Source organism: Spermophilus citellus, assembly GCF_964194105.1.
Source record: "Spermophilus citellus genome assembly, chromosome: 15".
Classification (NCBI taxonomy): domain Eukaryota; kingdom Metazoa; phylum Chordata; class Mammalia; order Rodentia; family Sciuridae; genus Spermophilus; species Spermophilus citellus.
In genome coordinates, this window is record NC_138195.1 from 90,119,225 (window position 1) to 90,142,987 (window position 23,763).

General features: G+C 50.1%; 1 protein-coding gene across 2 annotated transcripts in view; it reads right to left on the reverse strand.

Moving 5' to 3' along the window:
- The window catches only part of CPXM2 (carboxypeptidase X, M14 family member 2), a 95,471-nt gene extending 73,816 nt beyond the window's left edge, over positions 1–21,655 (reverse strand). The window contains exons 1-2 of one of the 2 annotated variants that reach the window (XM_081267787.1): positions 21,050–21,655; positions 11,196–11,294 (exon numbers count right to left, since the gene is read on the reverse strand). In XM_081267787.1, coding sequence (XP_081123913.1) covers positions 11,196–11,294; positions 21,050–21,362 — 412 coding nt within the window. In that variant the 5' untranslated portion in view covers positions 21,363–21,655. The remainder of the gene's footprint in view (positions 1–11,195; positions 11,295–21,049) is intronic. The other variant, XM_081267788.1, reaches the window with a different exon arrangement.
- Between the last annotated feature and the right edge of the window lie 2,108 nt (positions 21,656–23,763).

Consider the following 23,763-nt stretch of genomic DNA (forward strand, 5'->3'; position numbering starts at 1 on the left):
CATCATCCCTACACATGGGAGTACTAACAGCAGCGGGGGCTGAGCCACGGGCCTCCCCCGTTGGAGCTGTCATTCTTACCTGCAGAGCACTGGGTGGGTGGCTGTCATCTTGCCAGGCTCTCCAGCCCCCTGAGACCAGTAGGTCTTTTCCAATGGGACTCCTCCTGGATGTACAGATGCCCCACATCCCCTGGGGTGCCCTGAGATCCCGGGGCACTTCCTGCCCGGTCGTGACCCACACAACTGCTGGCACCTGGTGTGCTCACCTGTAGACCTGCCACTATGCTGGAATCCAAGTCTCCAGTGGCGCCTCCACCTTAGCACCTGACTTGGCGAAGCCCACAAAACTCCCAAGTAGGAGTGAACCTACCCATCCCTACCAGAAGTTAGACAGCTCCAAACTTAACGGGGTAAATGCAAATATTCATGTGGGTCGCCACTGAGAAGGTGCCCCAGGATCCCAGGGCCCCCAGCAGATGTGGTGCACCTGAACATCCCGGATGACTCCCCTCAGGGAAAAGCCTGCTGGTCCCAGGGGGCTGCAGGGCTGGCAAGAGGACAGCCAGCAGGCCTTCTGTGGGCACTTGCCGGCCAGGACCCCAGACACCACCAGGCCTTCCTTGAGTTCTCAGAAAAGGAAACCAAGGCCCTGAGAGCTGAGGCGGGTCAACAGAGACAAGCCTGCTGGCCTCAGAGCTCCAGCTGACACATGATGCCACTCGGCTTCCTGGCCCTGCCGACACCCGCTAGGAGGAGGCTTCCTGGACCAGGAACTGTTCATTTGCCATCTGCACCATGCGTGGGAGGCAGAGGGACAGGGTCCTGCCATGGTGGGGAGCAGGAGCCCGCAGGTGAGATGTGGCTGTCCACCTACTGGGCACTGCAAGAGGACAGGGGAGCTTGCGGTGAGCACTGGTGCTCTAAAGAGGTTCTCTGAGAGGGTCCTGCAGCAAGGGGGGATGGAGTGGGGGAGATGTGAGGGGGGCAACATGTGAATGGGGGTCCTGCAATGTGCCTGGGGAGAGGCATATAGGAAGTGAAGGGGCCACGGGATGGGAGCCATGCAGTGAGACAGAGAGAGGCCATGCAATAAGGGATGACCATGCAGCAAGTACCCAGACCACCAGAGGCTGATATGCACTACCAGGAGGGGCACAAACTTCAGGTGAGAGCTGGTGGAAGGAAGTGGGTCCCTGGAGGCATGTCCTTGGGGATTATGTCTGACCCCTGATTCTTCCTCCCTCCTTGCTTCCAAGCAGCCAGGAGGAAAGCCTCTTCCACATACCCTCCCACCCAGAAGCCCTGCCTTGTCTCAGGCCCAGACACAGCAAAGCCAAAGATGGGCTGCACTCTGGACCCCAGGCCCCAGACACAGTGCGGGACAGCTGCTAACAGCACAGCTGCAAAGCCTGCTTCTCTGGAGCAAGAGCAGCCACGCCAAATCCACAGCAAGGATGAACGGCTCCAAGGACACCTCCATGTTTTCAGAACCAGAAATCCAGGAGGACGGGGGAGACCAACGGCATCCCCAGCTGGTCCTCCTGTGACTCCTGGAGAGGACCAAGTGCAGTCATCAAACCAACAAGACTTCTCAGTGGCAGTTCCTGCATCAAAGGCTTGAAAACAAATGAATTGGAATCTGGGCTCCATTACCAACCAACTACCAGTCCACAATCAAGACAATTAAGGGCATTTTAGACATATGAGCACTCAGAAAATTACCCCCTCCCACCATAAGCATAGACCTTTCTGAGATAGTGTGCTGGGATAATGTGCCAGAGACAAGCAGATAAACCCTGGGGACAGCAAGAAGTGAGGACCCTGCCAGCCAAAGGACTCCAAACACAACACAGAGTTGGAACAAGAACTTAAGAATTCCTTCAGTTTAAATTCTCAAAGAAACATCTGTCCTTGGCCAAGGACCTGCCAATCACAACACTGCCTTTCAACAAGGAGGCCTTTCCTTCAACCTTCAGGACACAAAGCTGAGGAAGACAGGTGCATTAATGATCAAGCAGAATGAAGGAGGAAAAAAGGGGTTTAAGGCAATTTAGACATCTATATGCAGAAAGCAAAAGACAAATCTTGGATGAACTATAACATATTTCTATTATTATGTCAAGCCATGAGAGAATTATTGGCTTAAAGAATGCTTGAAATAAATGGGAGTCTCATTCACAGCGATTCAGCCCTCGTCAGTGTTCTGCTAAGCTCCCAGCCAGGCTGAGGGAGAGTCCCTTCCCTGGCACCAGGACCCGGCTCCCCAGCGGATCTGGGCCAGCAGTGCCACCCACTTCCTCAGGCAAGCTCCCCCACCATCTAAAAAAACAAGCAGTCATGTCTTTTACCATCAAATCACGTTTCCATTGCTTCTAGGAAGAAAAAGGCTCTAATCCTGAGAAGCATGTGGGTGAGCAGAAAGGTGTGAACAAACATTTCAGGAATATATTATTTAAGATCTGAGATGTGTCACAATTTGGAGAAAGGAGAGTGACAGTCATCAAGGATGAACATACTTTCTCTTAAAGCAAGCAGGGCTGTCTCCCAACACCTCTGTTGAGTAGGGTGCCTGCCATCTCCCAGCCCTGGGCTCTGTTCCTTGGGTGGTGAAGATGGGCCCCTGCCTCACCCCACCCTGTCCACCCCATGCTTCAATAGGTCTGTCCCTTGCTAGCACCCTCTGCACTGCAGACACTTTGCAGTGGTCCCTACTACCACCTAAATCACCCCATGTGTACATCAGCACTTGAGCCAACTGGGTATGTGCATCATCTTTAATACCAAGGAGGTCTTTGTGACCCATAAGCTACAGGGCACAGTCAGAACATGGCATGTGAGTCCTGAATCGGGGGCACCAGTCCCAACACTCCACTCCCAATATCCCAACTCTGCTAGGGTGGAGACAGGTTGGAGGGAAAGCTGTTATATGAAGGTCGAGTCATAAGAAATAGCTGAAAGGGTAGTGATTTGGAGGCCACAGGGTAATGTGCAAACAACCTCCAGGCCCTCTGGAAGTTTCTTCACTAATTCATAAGAGTAAATCTTCATAATGACCATAAGACATGGGCACATCATTCCATTCCCCACAGGAACAAACGGAAACTCAGGGAGACTAAGCTGAGCTTAGCAGCTACTAAGTGTCTGAGTTAGAACCTGAAAATCAAGTGCAATGCGGATCCCATATAGCCTTATGCCCCCTGTTTGACTTGAAAACTCCAAACTATACTACAAATGCTAATTGCTTGGTTGTTGTTGGGTCAAACCAGGAAGAAGGCACTGGAGCTGGGACAATTGTCACCAAATTGGCAGAGGGGAGCTCAGGGTCCTGGTCCTTGCTGCCTGCGGTGGCTGCCTGCTGGAAATGGAGCAGGGAATTTCTAGGGGCAAGGGACAGGCTCCTAGTTATAATTCCCAGCCCTCCTGAACTTTTAGCTTCCATTGTTGCCTATAAATGGAATAGCTGTGATTTATGGAATGCTTTCCTTCCCCTTTCTGAACTTGACGTTCCCTTTGACGAATGAGGCGCACGGAGGCAGCTTCCTGGTGCGTGGGACACCACTTGAGTGGCTCCTGCCTGTCAGACACCACTGACTCCAGCAGGACACAGGCCGCTCAGGGTGTTGGGAAATCTCTGAGCTGCTCTTTGTTTTAATGTTAATGGAAACACAGGAATGTAAAAGGAAATTTTATCACTAGAAGGTGACTTAGGAAAAGTCCTCAAGATCTTGGGGGAGGCAAGAAATACTTAAATAAAGAAAAAAAGCACTAATCATAAAACATTAATGATTTTTTTAAATTTAAAATTCACGTTTTAAATTTAAGAACATCTTTTATTTAAAAGATGCCATTGCTAGAGTGAAAAGGTAAGCCGAGGGGGGGGGGGGGAGATACTTGCAATGCACATAACCAACAAGGAACTCATATCTGCAGCATTTTTTTTAGGGAAAGCAAATAAACAAAAAACCTTCCTATAAATGAGTAAATGAGCAAAAGACCTGGATGAGTAGTCACAAAAGAAGTCAGCCTGATGGCAAGTCATCAAGAAAATGCCAATTAAGACCACTGTGGCATAGCGGTACACAGCTCCCAGTACACAGCTCCCAGTACAAATAAAATCTTAAAAACTGATAATGCCAAATGTGGGCCTCCAAAGAAAAGAAGCAACTGGAGTCTCATTCACTGCTGGTAGGAGCGTTAACTGGTCTAATCAATCAGAAAAAATCTCTAGCAATACTAACTAAAGATAAATACTCACACCCTAGGACCCAGCAATTCCACTGGAGGAAATACCCAACATCACACATGCACCTGAAGACCAGCACAAGAATGAACCTAACTGCACCATGTGTAATAGCCCGACACTGAAAACAACCCCAATGTCCGTCAATATGAAAATGAATGACAAGTTCAGTCTTGCAAGAGAATAGTGTGAATCAATGTGCCGAAGTAGGGTGAATCTCCAAAACACAAAGCTGAGCAAAAGGAGTCTGGTTCAAGAGTACATGATGAATACCGCCAAATTCATCCAGGCAGGTCATCTCTAATGGTGGGGATCTCTGAGGAGAAGCTGGGGAGTGCCAAGCTGGGGCAGCGGGAGACCCCAGAGGTACTGCTGGTTCTTCCTCCTTCTAAGCCATAGTTTAACAGCACATTCACACAATGTGCAAGTGGACTCTAGGACAATTCATTTCTATGACGATTCCATATGATTTCTATAATCTTCTGTATACATGTTACACTTCAACAAATTTTAAAAAGGCCTCAGCTTTTCCTAACTACAACATCACACTGATTATAGACTAAACCCGTTTTTCCAATTCAGAAGGCATAAAAGAGAATTATGTTGAATATAAAAAAAAGGCTATTTCAAAAGTTACCATATATCTCATTGTCTAAGTACAAAAAAATTATAGAGAAGAAAACAGATAAGTGGTTGCAGGAGTTAGGAACAGGGTGGGGGACATGCAGCTACCAAGCAGCAGCACAAGGGTGCTTTGGTGGGACAGTGGTCTTTCCACAAACCTGCACAGGACTGCACTCAGGCACACCGGCACACACACAGATGATGAAGTCAGATCATGCTCCGTGGCTTGTACCAACGCCAATGTCTCAATTGTGTTATTGTACCACAGTTGTGCAAAATGTCAGTACTAAAAGTGGAGTGTGAAGGCTGCACGGGATTCTTCCCCCCAAAATCTTTTTGCAACTTCCCGTGGTTCTGTAATTATTTCAGGGGGACAAAAAGCTGCATTTTTAAAAGAGGATTTAAAAGGAAAAACTCTCTTACACTATGTTCAAGATTATTTAATATATCTCATAAAACCACTGGTTGTTCACAGACTTTGTGGAATTCTCGTTTAAAATTTTGCAACCTCCCCCAAACTTGCCCCAAAACACATGAAGAAATAAAATAGGAAAGTCTCCCGACAGGGCTTCAACCTAATGCCAGATGTGGACTAACAGTCACCACGTGTGAGTCAGATGGAGATGGTTAAGGGGAAAACAGGGCTTCCCAAATGAGGGGCAAAAAACCTTTCATCCCTCTCTTGCTATGAGTGCCTCTAGCAAATCCAGGGTCTGCAGCAACTAGAAAATTAGACGCTGTCTATAAAAGCCCACATGTGGTTTTCTGGAATGGCCAGGAGCTTACCTCTCCACCCAAGGAACTTTCTAGAACTATCCATATCAGAAATTCTCAGAAAACAGCTGGACAGAAAGTAGGGGGAAGGCAGTGCCCAAAAGAGGAGACAAGAAGAACACTGTCACAAAAACACAGGTGATCACAGATCTTCCCAGTGTCCCATTGGATCGCAGTGTTTAAGGGCTCACAGTGGGAAACCAACTTGGCCTCTCAGAAGAAAACCAGTGGAAAGATAAAAGGCTGCTAGAAACCAGGGTCAGTGCTGTCCTGGGACTGGGTGGGGGGCCGACCTGGGCGATATCTGTACCTCTGGGAAAAGCCTTAGACTGCCCCCCAATGGAGGAAATCGGAGTGGATCTTGCCGCATTCAAAGACGAGTAAAGACAAACACCAATGTGCAGTCGTGGGGAACAAAAGTGTCTCAAAAGAAGACAAAAAGGGTACACCATCCAAAGGACACAGAGAAATAATGCAGCTTTGAAAATGGTTTCATGTAATAGCTGGAAAATACTTTTCCCAGAAATTACTCCTCTTTACTATAGCCCAAGAGACTCGGCCTTTACTTAACAACATCAACCAAAAAAAAAAAAAAAATGACATGATAAAGTTAAGAAATGAAAATATATTATAGGTTTTTAAATATTTAAAATAAGGACACATGTGAAGAAAAGTAAATATTTAAAGGCAGAAATTAATCCAAAAGGAAAAAGCTATTCTTTCTAAAGTGGGATCTTGACCAATGCAGCAAAGAAAAATAAATAAAAGATCTAAGAAATGGAAAGAAAAACCAAAATTGTCATTATTTAGCATATCTTATAATTTTGCACTTTAATCCAAAATAATGTATTTTTATAAATAGTAACAGTTTAGTAAGGTTGCTGGATATAAAATCAACATACAAAAACCAACTATATGTCTGTATCCTAGCAATAAAGAGTTGGAAAGTTAAAATTAAAAGCATCACACAATAGCAAGTATCTAGGAATAAATCTGTTAAAAATGCACATGACCTATAGAAAAAAATTATGAGCAATAGGAAAGAAGATATAACAACTGATGAGCTATACCATATTCATGGATTAGAAGATTCAATGTTATAAATGTTTATTCTTCCCAAATTGATTTGTGAAATTAATGAAAATTTAACCAAAATTCCAAGAGTTTTTCTAGGATTTGACTAGATGACATAGATGTATGTTTGTGTGATTCTACATACATGTGTACACAGTGGGTCAAGAATAACTAAAAGAAGGGGAGGAGGGGAAGAAGAAGAATAGAAAGAAGAAGGAAGAGAGGAGAGAAGAAGAAGAAGAGGAGAAGGAGGAGGAGGGAGGAGGAAGAGGAAAACTACCAGATATAAAGATCTGTTAGAAAGTTAGAGTAATGTAGAGATTGGAGTGTTTCATGCATGGGTAGAAAAATGAAGAAGTGATAAATGGAGTAATGAGCCTTAAATCACTCATATGTAAGTGGACACTTGATATCCAACAGACAGAGGCAGCACTGTAGAGCACCATCTTCCTGTTGGAGCACTCTCTTGTTCCACTCAAGTTGCTCTACCTGCATACCACAGATTATGTGGCTTATAAGCAACAGAAATTTGCTTCTCACAGTTATGGAGGCTGAAAAGTTCAAGATCAAGCCACCCCCAGATTCGGTGTCCAGGAAAGGCCTGTTTTCTGATTGACATGCAACAGCCATTTTATCCCTGCATCCACACTGGTGAAAGGAGCTAGGGCATTTTGGGGGAATCTCTTTTAAAAGAGGCACTAATCCCACTCATGAGGACTTGCCCTTCATGACTTAATCACTTCCCCAAAACCCACTTTCAAACACCTAGACTCCCTAGAGCACAAAGTCTTCTCGTGCCACCCATGTGTGCTACCAAGACAGGGGTTCTGCCTCCTGAACCCCTGTCTGGAACAAACACCCAAGTCTTTGTCCTGAACACTGAAGTGTTAGTTCTGGAACACTGTATGTGCCCAATAAACAGGTGTGCCATTCTTTCCAAGTGCTACTACCAATAGTGAGTGCACCCCATGATAGGTCTGTAGGAGCCCTGCACTTGAGCATTCATACTCTCTCAGAATCAAAGAGCCATGCATAGAAATCACTATGAGACAATGAGAAAAAGGCACAGGAGTGTGAAAGAGAGATGTGCCAGGGAGGTTCTCTGGAGGCAGCACTTGCCAAACACTCATTCTGAGGCAGGGCTAGCAAACCACATCCTCAGGAGAGCCAGATAAGGTCTACCAACAGCAGATTTTGCATGACCCATAAGAATGAATTTTATATTTTTAAGGGTTACATTTTAGGTGGTTATATAAGTTCTTACATAATGTCCTCAATTTTGCCTCTCAACCAATAACATATTTACAATTTGATATTTTATAAAACTTTTCTGAACTCTCTTCCAAGGAATACAAAAAAAAAATCCCAAGATAGCAATCAAAATCAGCAAACTTTGCTAAGATCTTAGTGTGTCCTACATGTGCTACACTCGGCAGACAGCGTATAATCTTCACAGGATGCCACTAAAGAAGATGTTATCTCCACTTTACAGAGGCAGAAATGAGCCATAGCAAAGTCAATAACTTATCCAGAGTCTCACAGCCAAGAAGCATAGAACCCGATCCTAAAAGCTGTCCTCTCAACCACCTGCTCAGCCACTGGTCCAAGTCCCTAGAGAAAGGATGTACAAGCAGAGGCTTAAACCACAGGACATCTGTGAGAAACACCCTTCCATCTGGCTGAAAAAAGGAAAGCAGAGGCCAGAAATGGGTCCAGCCATTGCCAAGTAGGAAATCATTTTGCAAGCTATACATGGTAAACGGCATGGTATATGGTAATTTCTCTACAACACTGTTTAGAGTAGCAAAAGATTGGAAACAACATAAATGTCCATCACTGGATGATTAAATGATGGAATATCCAATTGGTGAAACACTAAACAATCAAGGATATTCTCTGTCTCTGTTGTAGTAGTCAGCTATTGCTGTGTAACAAACCATTAAAAATTCTTAAAGGCACACAACAAGCATTTCTTTCTTAAGTGTGTTGTTGATCAGCTGGGCTCAGTGCAATGGTTGTAATCTACAGGCTGGGTCCACATCTGTTCCACTCCCTACTCAGCCTCCTTGGGCCAGTGACCTAAGTGCATACATTTGGAAACCAGCAACACCTTTTAAGCCCTCAGCTCAGCACTGGCACACGGTCACTTCTCCTCATTCTATTGGCCTAAAGAAGCCCATGGACCAGCCCAAAGTCAAGGGGTTTTCATCTGTTAAGAAGGGAACTGAGAAATTGCATGGCAAAGAGTGTGGATATAGAGAGATGAAGTAGACCAGTAAGTAACCAACCCTGTACATCATTACAGAACAACATCTAGAATGCAGGTGGGCCCTGACACAACCGCTGCTCCTTAGTTATAGCGACAGCCAGATTCCTGTTCTCTCCCACAACACTAGAGCTCCCCAAGGTGACTTCCACAACTGAGACAAGCCCTTCAATGCCATCCGCCTCACAACTCGATGTGGTCAAGATCTGCACCGGAAACTGCCTTGGACATGACATCATGGACGCCTGCACTGCCCACCACCTTGAACTTGATATACCGGCCATCTGCACTGGCCATCACCCTGAACTTGATGTAGTGGCCATCTGTACTGTCCACCATCCTGAACTTGATGTAGTGAACATCTGCACTCCCCCAGCCTTCTGCCACATCTCCATCAAGACCCCCTAGTGTGGCCTGAGGAGATGCAGAGAGGAGATTGACTCTGTCCTGAGAATGCCCAGCTGTACACCTGAGACCCTGTCATGCTCAGCACCACCCCACAGGTGCAGCTGCCTGACTCTAACTGCTATGCCACCCCCCCACACCCCCCAGAGCATCGTCACCCAGCTCTCTTCCACAGCTGCACATCAGGGACATCCCACCTGCTCGTCCCCTCCCAGGCTCTCCTCAATCTTATTTTTTTTTAAAGAAGAATTTTCGGACTAAAATCAGAGCCATGGTGGCCGCCTTTGAAGCGAGTGATCCTATCCTAAGGAAACCACGAGGCTAGGTCAGGACAATAATCCCTAATGATCCAGGGGAAGGCGTGGGGGTGTCAGAAAAGGAGACGACTTCAGACATCAGTAAGAAAAGAGAAGGAGAAGATGGGCCTTCAAAAAATCTTTCTCAAAATATCTCCTCAAATTTTAATAACTTCGATTCTCAGTATGAAGAACTAAGAGCGTTCAAACCAATCCCTCTGCTGAAACTACTAAACATCTGCAACAGATATATGTGAAAGCATTAGAATAAACAAGGTAGTGAAGACCAACCTGACCCAGCTCTTAACAGCGGCCAGAACCCGGGCACTACTGAGGCCGAGCTCAAAGCCACCTCAGCCCTGCAGCCTTTGGGAGGGAGCATTTTACCAACCTGTTTGGATGGAAGGACAGAAAGTCAGCACCCCAGGCTCACTCAGGCTGAGGCCATCAGCACCCAGTTAGTTCAGACTCTGGGAGAAACCCAGAGACACACACAGCCCACACGCCACACTGGATCCTCAACACAGCCTTGACAGCTAGTCCTCTCAGTGGGCAGGGGTCCATTTATTACTGACTTCTGGTTTTATTTTAAAATGTTCGTCCTACCCGTGATTTCTTTGCTGGTGGGTTCTTAGAAACACAGTTCCAAATCCCACATTGTGCCTGGGGGTACATGCAATTCCCTCTGTGACAGCTCACTGTGTGACACAGTTTATGGGTTCACATGGCAGCTGAAAATGAGTCCTGTCTGTGTGAGATGTTCTGCTTATTTTAAGCAGCAGTACTGCTAAGCAAACGTGTAGCGTCAGAGAACTTTGGGTTCAAAATCTGTTTTGTCAACTGTAAACAGCATAACACAGTGTTGCTTTCCTCATTTGCAAAATACGGATAACAACAATGATAATAACACCCTCAATGCTCAGGGTGCACTGGGAGACGTCAAATACTAGGCCAAGTACCTGGCAATTTACTTAAGTATTTAACAAACGCTGCTATCGCTAGTATCAGCAGAAAGGCGATATTGGATATGATAGTTCAAAACAACAAAGAGGCAGTAACAGTAATGGGATAGTTAATAATAGTAAATACTCAGCTAGTGGATCAGAGCTTGGCCATGAGTCTCAAACTAACTCCTTGGAACGTCCTGAGCTAAGTAGTTACAGGACTGATGTGTTCACATAGTGCAAGATGCCAGGCCAGCACTGCAGACTGTCAAGATAGAAGCCTGGGTCAGGTTGGGAGGTGAGAAGTGCACATCCAGGGCTGTGGGCAGCTAAGAGGTCCCACAAGAAAGGAAGTGATGTCTTGGGGAGGGGGAAGAGGCGGGAGAGCACCAAGGGCCCCAGGAGAGTCAGAAATGACCTGCATGAACCGATCTGAAAATCAAGCTGGGAGCTGGGACACCAGTGTCTTCACCACCGCGGTGGCTCCTCATGCTCAGGCTGCAGCCGCAGGGGCCTGTGCCTACCCTGCACAGCTCGCCGACGGGGAGGGGCGCTCCAAGAGGCTCACTTACTTTCTCTGACAACGTCTCCAGGCGCTGGGACCCTGTGGTCGTCGCTGGCGGTCTTGTCCAGACTCTTGCTTCTTCTGCCTTTTCTGTTGCTATTTTTCCCTAAAAAGAGAAAGATTCCTTTACTTCCACATGTCAGAGCCACCTGGGGTGTCAGAGCTCACCATCCTCTCCTGCACATCAGCCATCTCCAGCTCTGTGTCCCTGTCCCTAGAGACGGTGCCTTGGACTCTGGGGCACCTTGTAGGTAATGACAGCGTGTTAAACGCACACCTGGTGAAAGCCACGCACACCTGCACATTGTTATGATTATGAGACTGCAGAAGGCTCTTGCCCTCCCTGAGGCCCGGCCGCGCCACACACAGCTGCTGGAGCTGGAAGTGAAACCCTGGAGTTCTGACTCCAGCGTTCCCCCACAGGGGGCTGTCCCCACCTAAATCTCTCCAAGGCCCTGGCTTGGGAGCCTGCAGGTAATGATGCTGCCCATCTACTGAAAAGCCACCTCGCCGTGGCCCAAGAAGCCCACTGGCTGCGCTCCTGCTTCTCCTGACAGCCCCCACCGGCATCCCTCAGCTCATGCCTCCTCCCCCCAGTACTAGCATGTGCTGCTCAGCCTCCCCAAGTGTTCTTCCCCTCACTCCTGAACTAGCTCGCTCCTCCCACCTGCAAGTCTCAGCATGGCCTTGCCTCCTTAAGCTGCCTTTCCTGACCTCTCCGCCTAAATCCAGCCCTCCACTGATGACTCTGATAGCCTCCAGTGAGGGTCCAGTTGCTTCCAGGCAGAGTGTGATGTAGGAGTTTGGGTGCATTTGAGGAACCAAGGAAGAGAGGTAGGGAGAGAAGCAGGGGGAGGCCAGGCAAGTGACCAAGCAAGGCTGTGGTCCTCTCGGCCTGAGACTGGCTTGGCTAGTCACCCAGGAGCTCTGGAGCAGAAGCCGCACACACAGTTGTCCCCACCTGAGACGAGGGGCTGCCTCTGACTGCAGACTGACATCTGGGAAGTGGGAGATGCAGCCTCCACCAGGATTTCTCCAGGAAGGGAGGAGCTGTGAGCAATCAAGGCCCGGGCCCCAGAGCCTAGGGAATAGTTTGGGGGAAACGACTGGGGGCTCCAGCAGCCTCCTCACAGCTCCACACACCTCTCCTGTGTGCGTCATTAGGGTGGCTCCGTGACGTGTCTACTCAGAAGGCAGGGGCTGCACCTGGCTCTGCTCACTGTCTACTGCCAGAGACTGTGCATAACAGGCTGGATGAATGACTGGGTGGCCAAAAGGACAAAAGCCAAAGGAGGGCAGATCCACGAGGAGAGACACTCGAAGAATAGGAGTCTCTAAATTAAAGAGATTTTAAACTGCAAGCTAAAAAGTCAAAAGCAGCTTGTGACTTGTACCAATTAATGAAGCTATTTCAGATTACTAGTCACCTGCTTCCCAAGAAAACCCTAGTTCTTCAAGAAATTACAAGGAACATTGGGCCCAACCCAGGGAAATCCTCTTTTGTTGTATTCTTGGGTGATGCCCTCTGGGAATAGCTTTCATTTCTCATGTAAGTTGAAACAGAGTTAGAAAAATGGGTGTCCCCTTTAGAGTCTAGAAGCCAGAAAACTGACGCTTCATAATGGTTGGAAGAGGACCGACTCAGAGATCTGGTCACATCAATACCTCCTCAGTGTCACCATTGCAACGGTCCTGATTCTCTGGGTAGGAATGTCATGACCAGTGTCCACCACAGACAAGATGGCCACTTCCAAAAGAGCCTGACAAGCAGTGTGCCCAAAAGACCTTAGTTATTCAGGAAGATTGTAGCACAACTATTGGTGACACTGAGCCTGGTGTGGGAGGGAGATAAGGGGTTCTACCAAAAAATAAAGCTTCACAAGATGTGACCAACATGCGGGAACAGGGTGCCCAGTGGTAGTGGCAAGTAGTACTGAGATCACAGTCGGGAGGGCCCAGCCACCTTCTCTGGGCAGAGACCACAGTGGTCAGGAGCACCATCCTGGGAGCCTGGCTCCAGTGTGGGGCCCGCCCCGTGTGCCCTGCATGGCTAGGGACCTGCCTTACTCATCTGGGCTCCCTCTTCAGCAGGAGACACAGTGCCACCACAGAGGAAGCTCCAGGGAGGAAACAAAGTCACGTGTGTGACCCATGGTCACCCCCGAACAAAAGAAGGCTTCTATCTTTTCGTGGCCAGCGTCTTCCCTGAGCCCCACACGTCACAAAGCACTGCTCCAGTTGCTAACAGCGAACACGTGTGGCGCGATTCACAGTCCACCAGGCATTCCTGCAGTGACTCCAGCCCTCGACCTTGGCAAAGACTCCCAGGGGCAGGAGGCTTATTAAGAAGAGCATTTTGCAGATGGGGACACCGAGGCTCAGCAGGAGGAAGAGGTCTGCACAAGGTCACTGACGGAGCAGGAGGTTCGGAGCAGGAGATTGACTCCAAACCTGAACCCTTCCCAGCTGGCTTGCAGGCTCCCTTCCACAGTCCCCTCCTCTCTGGAAGAAGAAGAAGGGCAACATATGGTCTATACAGATGAAAGAAGAAAGTGGGGGGGAAGAGACTTCAGAGAAGGAGCCAGAATCAAATCAGCATCTCCATCTGGGCCGCGTGACAACACAGAATTCCTTAAAAGTAGCAAACTTAAGTGCCAGTGAGGGCCACATGTTCTATTCTGGTCTACAGTGACAAATATACTTCATCTGCTTAATAGAAAACCATTCCCCTCTCTGCACAAGCAGCTTACAGTAGCAACCCCCAGGCACTGAAAACCCTTGGCTTTCTGCAGCTTTGCCCTTCCCCAGGAAATTCCAGCCCCAGAGGGCTCTGCGTCCCCTCTGGAGGAGGGACCTGGCCCAGGACTCTGAGGTCCCTGCCTGCTTCTCCTCAAGGAATGAACCCCCTTGAGGAGAAAAACCCCACCAAGTGGGTCCTCGGGAGCACCCCAGAAATGCAGCCTCGAGGCCTCAGGCAGACAGTCATCGGGGGTCCCTTAGCCAGGGCCAGGGGGACTTGGCAGGTGCACACACACAGCCTAGAGGACAGTGGCTAGATATTCCTGCTCCACGTGGCTGTGAGCAGGAAGGGGCAGGAGGCAGAGGGAATAGCCTGGCCCCATTCCTTTCTGAGGACGGGCGGCTCCCAGAGGAAACAAGGATCCCCAGAGGATCGCATGAATCCTGAGAGGCGGCTCAGTGGCTGAAGGATGTGTTCCCTTCCAGTCACTGGTGACCTCTGTGGTCTGGCGGGGAGGGGACACTGTGGGGACATGGAGGCAACAGTGAAACTTCCCAAGTATGTCTTATCAGGACCAGACCAAACCCAGGCAATCGGGCAACCAAACAGCCCCTCCCCCTCCTCTCGTCTGCTGTGTCTTCCCTGAGAACCAGGCTGGTTGGCCCCTGCCCCTAGGGTCCAGCCTGTCATGCAGGAGACTGTCTCCACCAGACCCAAGGCATGAGGGACAGTGGGGTCAGCTGGGGCCACAGGGCCTTTGTGGCCACCACTCCCACCCTCTGTGCAGTTAGCAGTCCCTCCCTGACCCATAACCAGATGGACTTCCTTAATTTTAATTTAAGGAGGCACAGTGGTACCAGCAGCAGGGCACAGGTGGGCACAGGTAGGCACTGTGCAGTACCTGCCTGTTTCAGTTTGGGTTCCACCTGAACAGAGCTGGGGACAGGAAGGTCTGGAGAGCAGGACTGTGTCTGAGAGGTGATTTTAGGCAGCACAGTGAAAGGACAATACCAACAACTCAGGGGTGTGGCTGGCAGGACCCCTGGGGCACAACCTGGCAAGGACTTGAGGAACAGGGGAGAGGTGCCTCTGAGCTGCCTTCCACTGAGCAGGCTGAATACAGACCATCCAATGTCACAGCTCCTCCAGAAGTGTGAGGGTATTATTGCCTCCACAGAGAGGAATCAAGGTTTGGAAATGTCACAAGCCCCCATAAGTGGCAGAGCCAGAGGCTAATGCCAGCTATGTGGATCCTGGACCAGTGTTCCATATAAATATGCAACATCAGAGGTTCAAATTAAAATTTAAAGGTGTTCTATGCTGTGCCAACCATCCCATGATGCCCAGTGCATAGTCAGTTGGCTGCCAGCCAGGTGGGGACACCAGTCCTTTCCCAGAGCCAGCCAAAGAAACCATGATCACAGAGCCAGAGCCACAGCCACAGTGGCAGAGACCTGAGTGGGCCACAGGGGGCTGAATCTTCATTGCTGACAATGCCAAGCAGGGTGCTCAGGGTCCCCAGCCCCCAGGGGACATCCAGATGATGCTCCATCTCAATCCAGGCTCCAAGACCAGGCTTCCTGCATCCCAGCAGTGAAGGCACCAACCACCATGAAACCTGGCAGCCACGGACCTTGAGGCGCACAGGGAAGCATGAGCCACAGCATGCAAGCCAGCTTCCCCAACTGTCACGAGCCATCCACGGGCTGTGTGTGAGAGCTCTGTGCATTTGTGCATACGAGGGGACTGGTCTGGAATTCCACACTGATTGGGCTGTGCCACACAAGTGTGCCTTTCCTCTCACTCTGCCTGTGATCCCACACAGCACCTGAGATGGGTGTGACTTGCCAAAATGACAATCAATCTGCTGACCACAAGATATCGCAAAGCAAGACTCCACCTTTGAAACCCTATTCCCTGCCTTATTTGGTAAAGAACATTCCATCAAACTCCCTTGTGTGTTTCCCCCCAAATAAAATAAAAAGAATCCGGGTGCACACTCTCTTTCCAGCGCTGCTCAGTGTGGAGCTGACCCTTGGGGTCGGAGAGAAGTCCCTCTCTCGATCTTAGAAACTCATGTTTGTGTGCTGCGCGCATAGTTTCTTCGCCGTTTTCTTAGTTACTGATACAGCCAGGTCCTCTAACCCCAGCTCATCTCGTCAGCCCAGCCAGCTGGCGAAGGGTCCCCCACCCTTTATGATCCAAGCCTAAGTCCTTATTTCTGGAACCATGGGCACAGGCAGGAGAGAATGTGCCAATGCTAAGTTGACTTTGGAAAGCATTTTGGAAAGGGCGGCGGTGCCTTAGAAAGCTGATTTAAAAAAAAAAAAAAAAAAAGTCCTTTCCCTTGGAGTTTTGTAGGAAGTTGACCTGGACAAAACACACTTATGATTAAACCCAGAGTGAGCCTGGAGGTTTGCTTGTTGGTTCTTTGGGTGCTATAATAGCATCATGGTGACACTTAAATATTTATAAACACATTCTCCTAATCCTCACACTCCAGCTTTCCCAAGAAAAGACACTTCCATCCAAAGGCCACACTGCCCGATGCTGGGGGAGAGATGTAGCAAAGCTGAGAAGTGAAGCACGCTGTCCACCAACCGGTGGCAGCGCACACAACAGAAAGGCCTTTGTTGACAATCACACACGCTCAGATAACAACTCTGGCTACTTCTCCCGCAATTGAGACACAACACAGTACAAAATGCAGACTCGATGATTCTGGGCACAGACATACGAGCAAACATGGCTCACTGCCCACTCTGCAAATTCCATAGGCTCAGGACGACAGTGGCGGTGGGTTTGTACATCCTCTAACACCACACAGCCTCACTGCTGCCTGAAGAAACCGCAAACAAAGGGATACGCAGGAACCCACCTGTAATGCTACATATCTGAGCCTACTTCTGAGCCAAGGTGCCCTGGAGGGAGAAAAAAAAATCTTCCAATCACTTTTTCTGAGTCATGTTTATTATTTTGTTTCTAACTGTTAAGTGGAGGGGGTGAGTTATGTAACTATGGTTTATTACTCTGTGCCATCTTATTCTCTTAAAAGAGTAAGGCCACTAACCAAAGTCATCAATTTGGAGATGTCATGCAAAGGAAGCATACCCCAAATCCACTGGTGTGCTCACCATGGAGGCACGGGACCATGCAGACCAGGGTCCTGGGGCTCCCTCCCTGAACCCCAAAGCATTCCAGCTTCAGGAACCTGGAAACCATGGAGTTTAACTCAAAGCAGCTGAATAAATAGAACTAGAGGGAAGCAGGTTGTCAAGCCTGTGTGAGGAAGAACATTCTAGCAACCAGTACTGTTCATCCAGTGAACCAGCAGCCTCCAGATGGTAAGAACCTATCTGTGGCAGGTTGTGACCAGGGACTGTGCATCGCCCCCTCAGGCCTGCCAGACAGGAAGTCTTTCTCAGTGACCATTTAGGCTCCTCCAAGTTGTAATGTTCAGGAATGAGTTGAGGTTCACAAAGGAGGACTTCAGAAGTTGCATGACACCCAAGTCCACCACAAACTCAAAAAAAAAAAAAAAAAAAGGATTCCATATGCTCAAGGGGACATGTACACACAAGCATAGTAAAAACTAGTGGAACGTGATGTTGTAATCTGGTTAACATTGTTTTCAAATGTCATTTTCCTAGTTTCCATGCTGTATACAGCAGTGTCTCTCAACCCCCTGGGGATGTTTGGCAATGTCTAAAGACATCTCTGGCTGTGACAATGACAACTGGGGGAGAGTGCTACTGACACTTAGTGGGTCGATGCCAGGGATGCTGCCAACATCCTCCAACTCGCCAGGCACCAACCTCCTTGGACCTGCACACAGTTAGTCCAAGATGTCACGGTTGCCACTGCTGAGAAACCCTATGCTACAGTTAGCTAAGGTTTATCTCTGGTGGAAACTGCGGAGTAGGACGGTGGGACCTCACTGTGCTATTTTTGCAATTTCCTGTTAGTCTGTAATTATTTTAAACTAAAAACTTATATAAATGTTTTCAAAAATTTCATCCCACTCTATATATCAGGGTTCTCCTCGTGGAAGATGCAGTATTATCCAAAATGCCTGGGACAAGAAGGGTTTCAAGCTTTGGAATTTCTTGAACTTTAGAATATTTGCATATACCTGATGAGATATTGTGGAGATGAGAATCAAATCTGAACACAATATTTATTAATGTTTATATACCTTATACACATAGCCTAAAGGTAATTTTACACATTTTTAATAGTTTTGCATACGAACCATTTCGTGGTGTGGAAGTTTCCACAGTGCCACCTTAGCGCCCAGCCCGTATTTGGTACCCAGTGTGCAACATCCACCCAGTACAGAGATTCAGCCTGTAGGCTGGGGCCCTGTGTTCCCTCCTCCATAAGAACCTTTCCAAGATAATATGACACCCTGCTTACACAGCAGCCCACTGAAGAGATGCACACTCCGAAGGCATCCTGAGCAGTGTCCAGTCAAGGCCCCACTCCAAGTGGGAAACCATTGTTTCCTAACACAGTTTAACTGGACAAAACTGACCCCCTTCATCTAGGTCACTCTTAAACCTGACTCTTCCACTACTTGAGGTCCAGACCTACTGAGTGAACACCAAAATTCAAAACCAAATTTTTGAAAAATAGAAATAAAACCAGCCACAAAATAAAAATGTGAGATAGGAGTCCCAACACACGGATGACCCTCGTGGAGAGGAGCTCTAGAAAGCCCCCACACAATTCATTGGAAATAGCAGAAAGCTTGGAAGCAGCTCCCCAGCAGGCCAGCTTCCTAAGATAGTCTGGAATTCTCCAGGACCTGTTTTGGGTTTGGGGGACCCTGTCTGGGTAGATGCTAGAGGCACATTTCCTGCGGGAGCCAGGGCTGGCTATTCAATAGGAATAAACTGCTTCTTGCCCCACAATCAATCTCTATCTGCAAGACGACTTTCCAAAAGCAAATGACATCCTTCATGCAGATTAGGATGCACCTTGATTTCTCCTTCAGAGACCCCATTCCAACACCAACAAGTGCTGTCTATGCTCAAAGGACAAAGGAGAGCCACATCCCCATATCTGAGTCCACAGACATATTAGACAGTGAACACTGCTGAGGGCAGGCTGTGACTTTCTGAGCTGTTTTCTTTAGTGGAGACAGCTGTCTCAGGAATGATGGCTAGTCACTAGTAAGAGTCCCCAAAAAGCAAATTGGCTCACTAGGCAGGCCCTAAACATCAGCATTGCCCAAGCTCCCTTATTTCTTTCTTTTATACCCCATACTCTCATACTTCTACCTCTAACTGTTTTCTCCAAGTCCCCCAATTTCCATGAGGTCCATGAGGGTAGGGGACAGGTGGTCTTATACTTTCTATCCCAAGGGTCTCCCCAGCACCTTGTGCTGAACAGGTTCTCAGGGATGAAAGAAGGCCTCCCAGGAGAGTGAGAACACCTGTGAGGTGCAGGTGCACTGGAAGCTACAGTCAAAAGGCTTTTGCAGCAATGGACAGAGTCAGGGGTAGCAGCAGGTTCTACTAGTCTGAAAAAGTTAAGAAGTTAAGGCTCCAGAAGCAGAGCCAGGAGCCCCAGACCCCCAATTTGGTGAGCCCAAGACCTGGCTGGTAAGCAGTCTGGAGCTTCAGCCACCTTTCCCTACCACCACCCCAGGGACTACCAGCAGCTAGCCATGCTAAGCACGTAGCAGATAAAACAACAACAACAATAACCCAGGCAAATTCGACTCCAACCATTAAACCAAAGAGCACAGGAGAAGGGCTTTCAAATCTCACATGTCAGCAAGTGACATTGAGCAAGTTACTTCAACTGTCAGTGCTGCCAGTTCCTCATCAGTAATTCAGCAAGGACATCCACCCTCCAGAGCCACAGAAAGAACATATGAATCTGGTGCACATAAAGACCAGACATGGTCAACATCCTACAAGTGGGAGCCTCTCTGTCCACTCCCATTAGCAGCCACTGTGGCTTTTACACATCTTAATTCCCACAACTTTCCCACTGGAAACAGTGGGAAATCTGGATGGTTCAGTTTAAGGTCACACAACTCCTAGAGCCACCTGTGAAACACAGCAGGGCCTCATGTATGTGTAAAGAGGATGCTCAGGTAGGGACACCTTCTCAAGAGTGTCCCAACCACCACTTCCCTGCTATCCTCACTGGTGACTTTCAGGAGCAGTTTAACCAAACAAAGGTCTCATCTTCTATGCCCCGGCTCTGTGACAGCGTCCCTGTGCTTCAAGAAAGGCTCCTGCCGGGTTGGAGAGTCTGGCCAGAGGTCTGGTGGAATGGCCCTTGCTCATTCCCCACTGCTGAAACACCAAGCCTGCGGCGTGCACAATGAGCAAGGACCACTGGAAGGGACAATTGAGAGAGAGTTCCACCTCACAAGGTTAGTGCAGTGAACCAAGTGGAAGTCATTCCCAAGACAGGGCTGGCAGAGACAGGAGGGATTGGAGAAGGGTGTGAGGGACGGATGGAAACAGCCCACTCCAGGCTGCCAGCCTCCGCAGAGCTTTCCAGGACTCAGGCAGCCTGGCCTCCCCACTATGGTACACCTGGGGCACTGGGTCCTGAGCCACACAGGGTCCCCAGCTGGGGCTGTATGGACCATCTTGCCCCAACTGGGTGGAGGATTCAAGGGACCCACTGACAAGAGGAGGGAGGGACTGAAAGGGACACAGGCTGGGTAAAGGCACTCTGGCAGAACTTTCCACAGAGGGCCACCTGCCAAAACAGGCCAGTCATACACATGGCCAGAAAGGAAATTCATCTCAAGAAAACGCTGCCTGTGAAGACTGAGGAAGAAGGCAGAGCAGGAGGAAGTGCCCAGCAGAAAGATCCTCCGCCCCACAGGAATGTCAAGCTTGGGTACAAAAGGTCCTGGCTCCCGGGGGCAGCTTTCCATTGTCCGAGCTCTGGTGCCACCTGAAGAGACAGAGCGGGAGTGATCCTTGCAGCTCAGTGTGGGGAGCACAGAGCACCAAGGAGGCAGATGAAGTCCCCAGGGAGGCGTGGGCACCACAGAAGGTTGGCTGGAAGCCAGAGTCCCCTGGAGGCCAGCGATGTACAGGCAGCATCCCCCCTCCCCCGCCCCCCAGCCAGCCCCTGCAAAAAGTTACCTGGTGGAGGCGGAGGCGACTCTGCGTACAACTTTTCCCTTTTGGGCGCTTTCTTGGGCTTGGTGGCCCTGGTGGGCGGCCTGGGTTGGGGCGGGCGCGGCTGCCGCTCCTCCTCCCCGGGCCCCACGGGCAGCATCGGCGAAAAGGGCTCCAGCTCGGGCTCTGGGCGCTGGTCGTGGGGCTCCCGGCTCCAAAGTTCCTGCACGTAATAGTCGGGGTCCTCGACGGTCGCGCGCTGGGCTCCGACCCCAGCCGTGGCCACCGCCAGGAGCGCCAGGGCCAGCGCGGGCGAGGCGGCCCCTGGGCCGGCCATGCCCGTTCCTCCTCGCGCCCTGGCCAGGGTCCCGGCCACGGGAGCGCCGGCGGGCCGCGGGCAGACGAGGCGCGGGGCAGGGGCGCAGGCACTGCAGCGGGCGCGGGGCGCGGGAGTCGGCGGCCTGGCGGGTGTGACCGGCCCTCCCGGGCGGGGCTGGGCCGGGCGGCGCGGGGCGGGGGCAGGGGCTCGTCCCGCCTCCCTCCTGCCCCGGGTGCGCCGTCCCGCAGCCCTGCCGCGCCCGCAGGTGTTGGAGTCCTGGCAGCCTCCGACTGTCCCCGACCTTTCTCTTCCACCATGCTGGCCAGCGTGCTGCCCCGCGGGGCACCCCTTTCCCCAGGAGTCCGGAGTTCCCCGTTAGAAGAAAACTTCCAGGCATCTCTCAAATTCCTTCCTTGTACAGGTGGAGAAACGTGCCTCTAGCGGAGGCCAGACTGGCCCGGGGTGCAAATGCAGATAGAGCCCAAGGCCTGCTCTTCTGCCCTCCTGCCCCGCCCCCGCCTGCCCCATGCACCAGACCTGCTGGCTCAGGAGCAGTGAATGAGGAATTCCAGAAGTCCCCCCACCCCACCCCACCTTGGATAAACCTCCCTCTGAGCAGGGCCTACTGACCCTGGAGGACACTGTGTGTGATTCGTTGGAGAGAGAATGGAGTCACCCCAAGGACCACCATCCCAGAGTTCAAGAGGGGACGTTTGATAGCCCTGAGAGCAGGTCTGCCCAGAGTACCCTGCACTGCCTCCTTTCCGGAAAGGGCCTCCCACCTTAGACCACTGTGTGCAGGTTTTTCTTATGTAGGGAGGGACCCCACCATCCTCTCACTTATAGTCTCCAGACTTGGGGTGTTTGGGGAACCAGGAACAGCTCTGCGTTTCTTTTCCTACCTCAAAAAATCCCAACAAACTCTGTGACTTAAAGCAATACCTGCTTATTACCTGGAAACTCTGCAGGTCAGCAGCCTGACTCGGGTGTCTCTGTCTAAAGTCCAGGTGTGAGCAAGGATGGGGTCCTCTTCGAGCCCTGGAGGAGATTCTGCCTCTGAGCCTACTCAGGGTAGCTGAAGCTGGTCAGTTCTGGCAGTTGTTGGACTGGGGTCCTGTTTGCTTTCTATCTATGGAAGCCAGACTTCACTGTTGTTGACTGTATCCCTTCCAGGGCTTTCCACAGCTGCTAGAGGCCTGTCTTATACCTGCACATGAGCCTGAGACTCAGAGCCAGTACTGGCACATCAAATCCACCCCACTACTTCAAATCTTCTACTTTTGCCACATCTTTCCTCCTTGCAGTAGGAGAAATTCTTCACTCTAAATGGCTTATGTGACTAGAGGGGCCCACTAATAATCCAGGACCTCCACCCTCTCTGCAGGTGCTCACCTTAATCTGTCTGCACTGTCCATTCTGTAACTTAGTCACAGATTCTAGGGATTCAAGTACAGCCATCTTTGATGGCTGATATAGGGACAGAGGACCCTCTAGCTGTGGGTTGGGCTCTCACCTTTCCAGACCCATTTGGCTTGGGATGTGATTCCAGATACCATGGAGTTGAATCTGGATACCAGTGCAAAGCCTCCATCGTCCCCTGGGAGCGTGGGGAGTCCCATTTCTGAGCCCCACAGTGGGCAGAGCTTGGGCCAGGAGAGTTGCTATTCTCTACCCATGCCCCTCTTGCCACCTCATTCTCCCTCATTGCCCACCTAAGCCACACAGCCAGGCCATTCTTTGGGGCAGTCTTCTAGGTTTCTAGGTCAAGTCCGAAGCAGAATGGCCAGGTGAGAAGGAGGGCTCCAGGTGAGGCAGTGCCTACTGGGAAGCACCAGGATTCTTGGACCTGGCTGTCAAACCCCCGGGACATTCTGGAATACAACCAGCAGAGATTTCCAGAGTGAAAGGGGAGGAGACTCCCTCCCTCCCCTGACGTTCCAAGCAGCCTGGGATGGGCTGGATCCCACCCGCTCCTCCATGATGTGTCTCCAGAGCCCACTCACAGGATCTGTTTTATCTGAAGCCAACTACCCCAGACAATGGGACAGGTCAGCATGAGGCTTCAGTGGCAAAAAAGAAAGGCTCCGAAATGAGCCACACACCTGGAGGTCCCAGCTAGCCTGGCAGCCCTCGCCAGAGGGGCTGCAGAGATTGCCCAGGCCAAATGTGTGCCCTGGACCACCTCATCAGAGCCCTAGGGCTCCCTAAGCATGCAGACAGATGCCAGGCCCACCCAGACCTAAGGACCTCCTATGGGTGGGCTCAGGCACTCCCACCTCTTATAAAACGCCTCAGCTAACTCACAGAGTTGCATTTTACAGAGGAGGCTGAGGGCCCAGACCCACCCCAGGAGGCCAAGGTCAGGAGGAAACTCAGCTTGGTCCGGTAGTTCAGCGTCAGGCTGAGTATATCTTGGCAG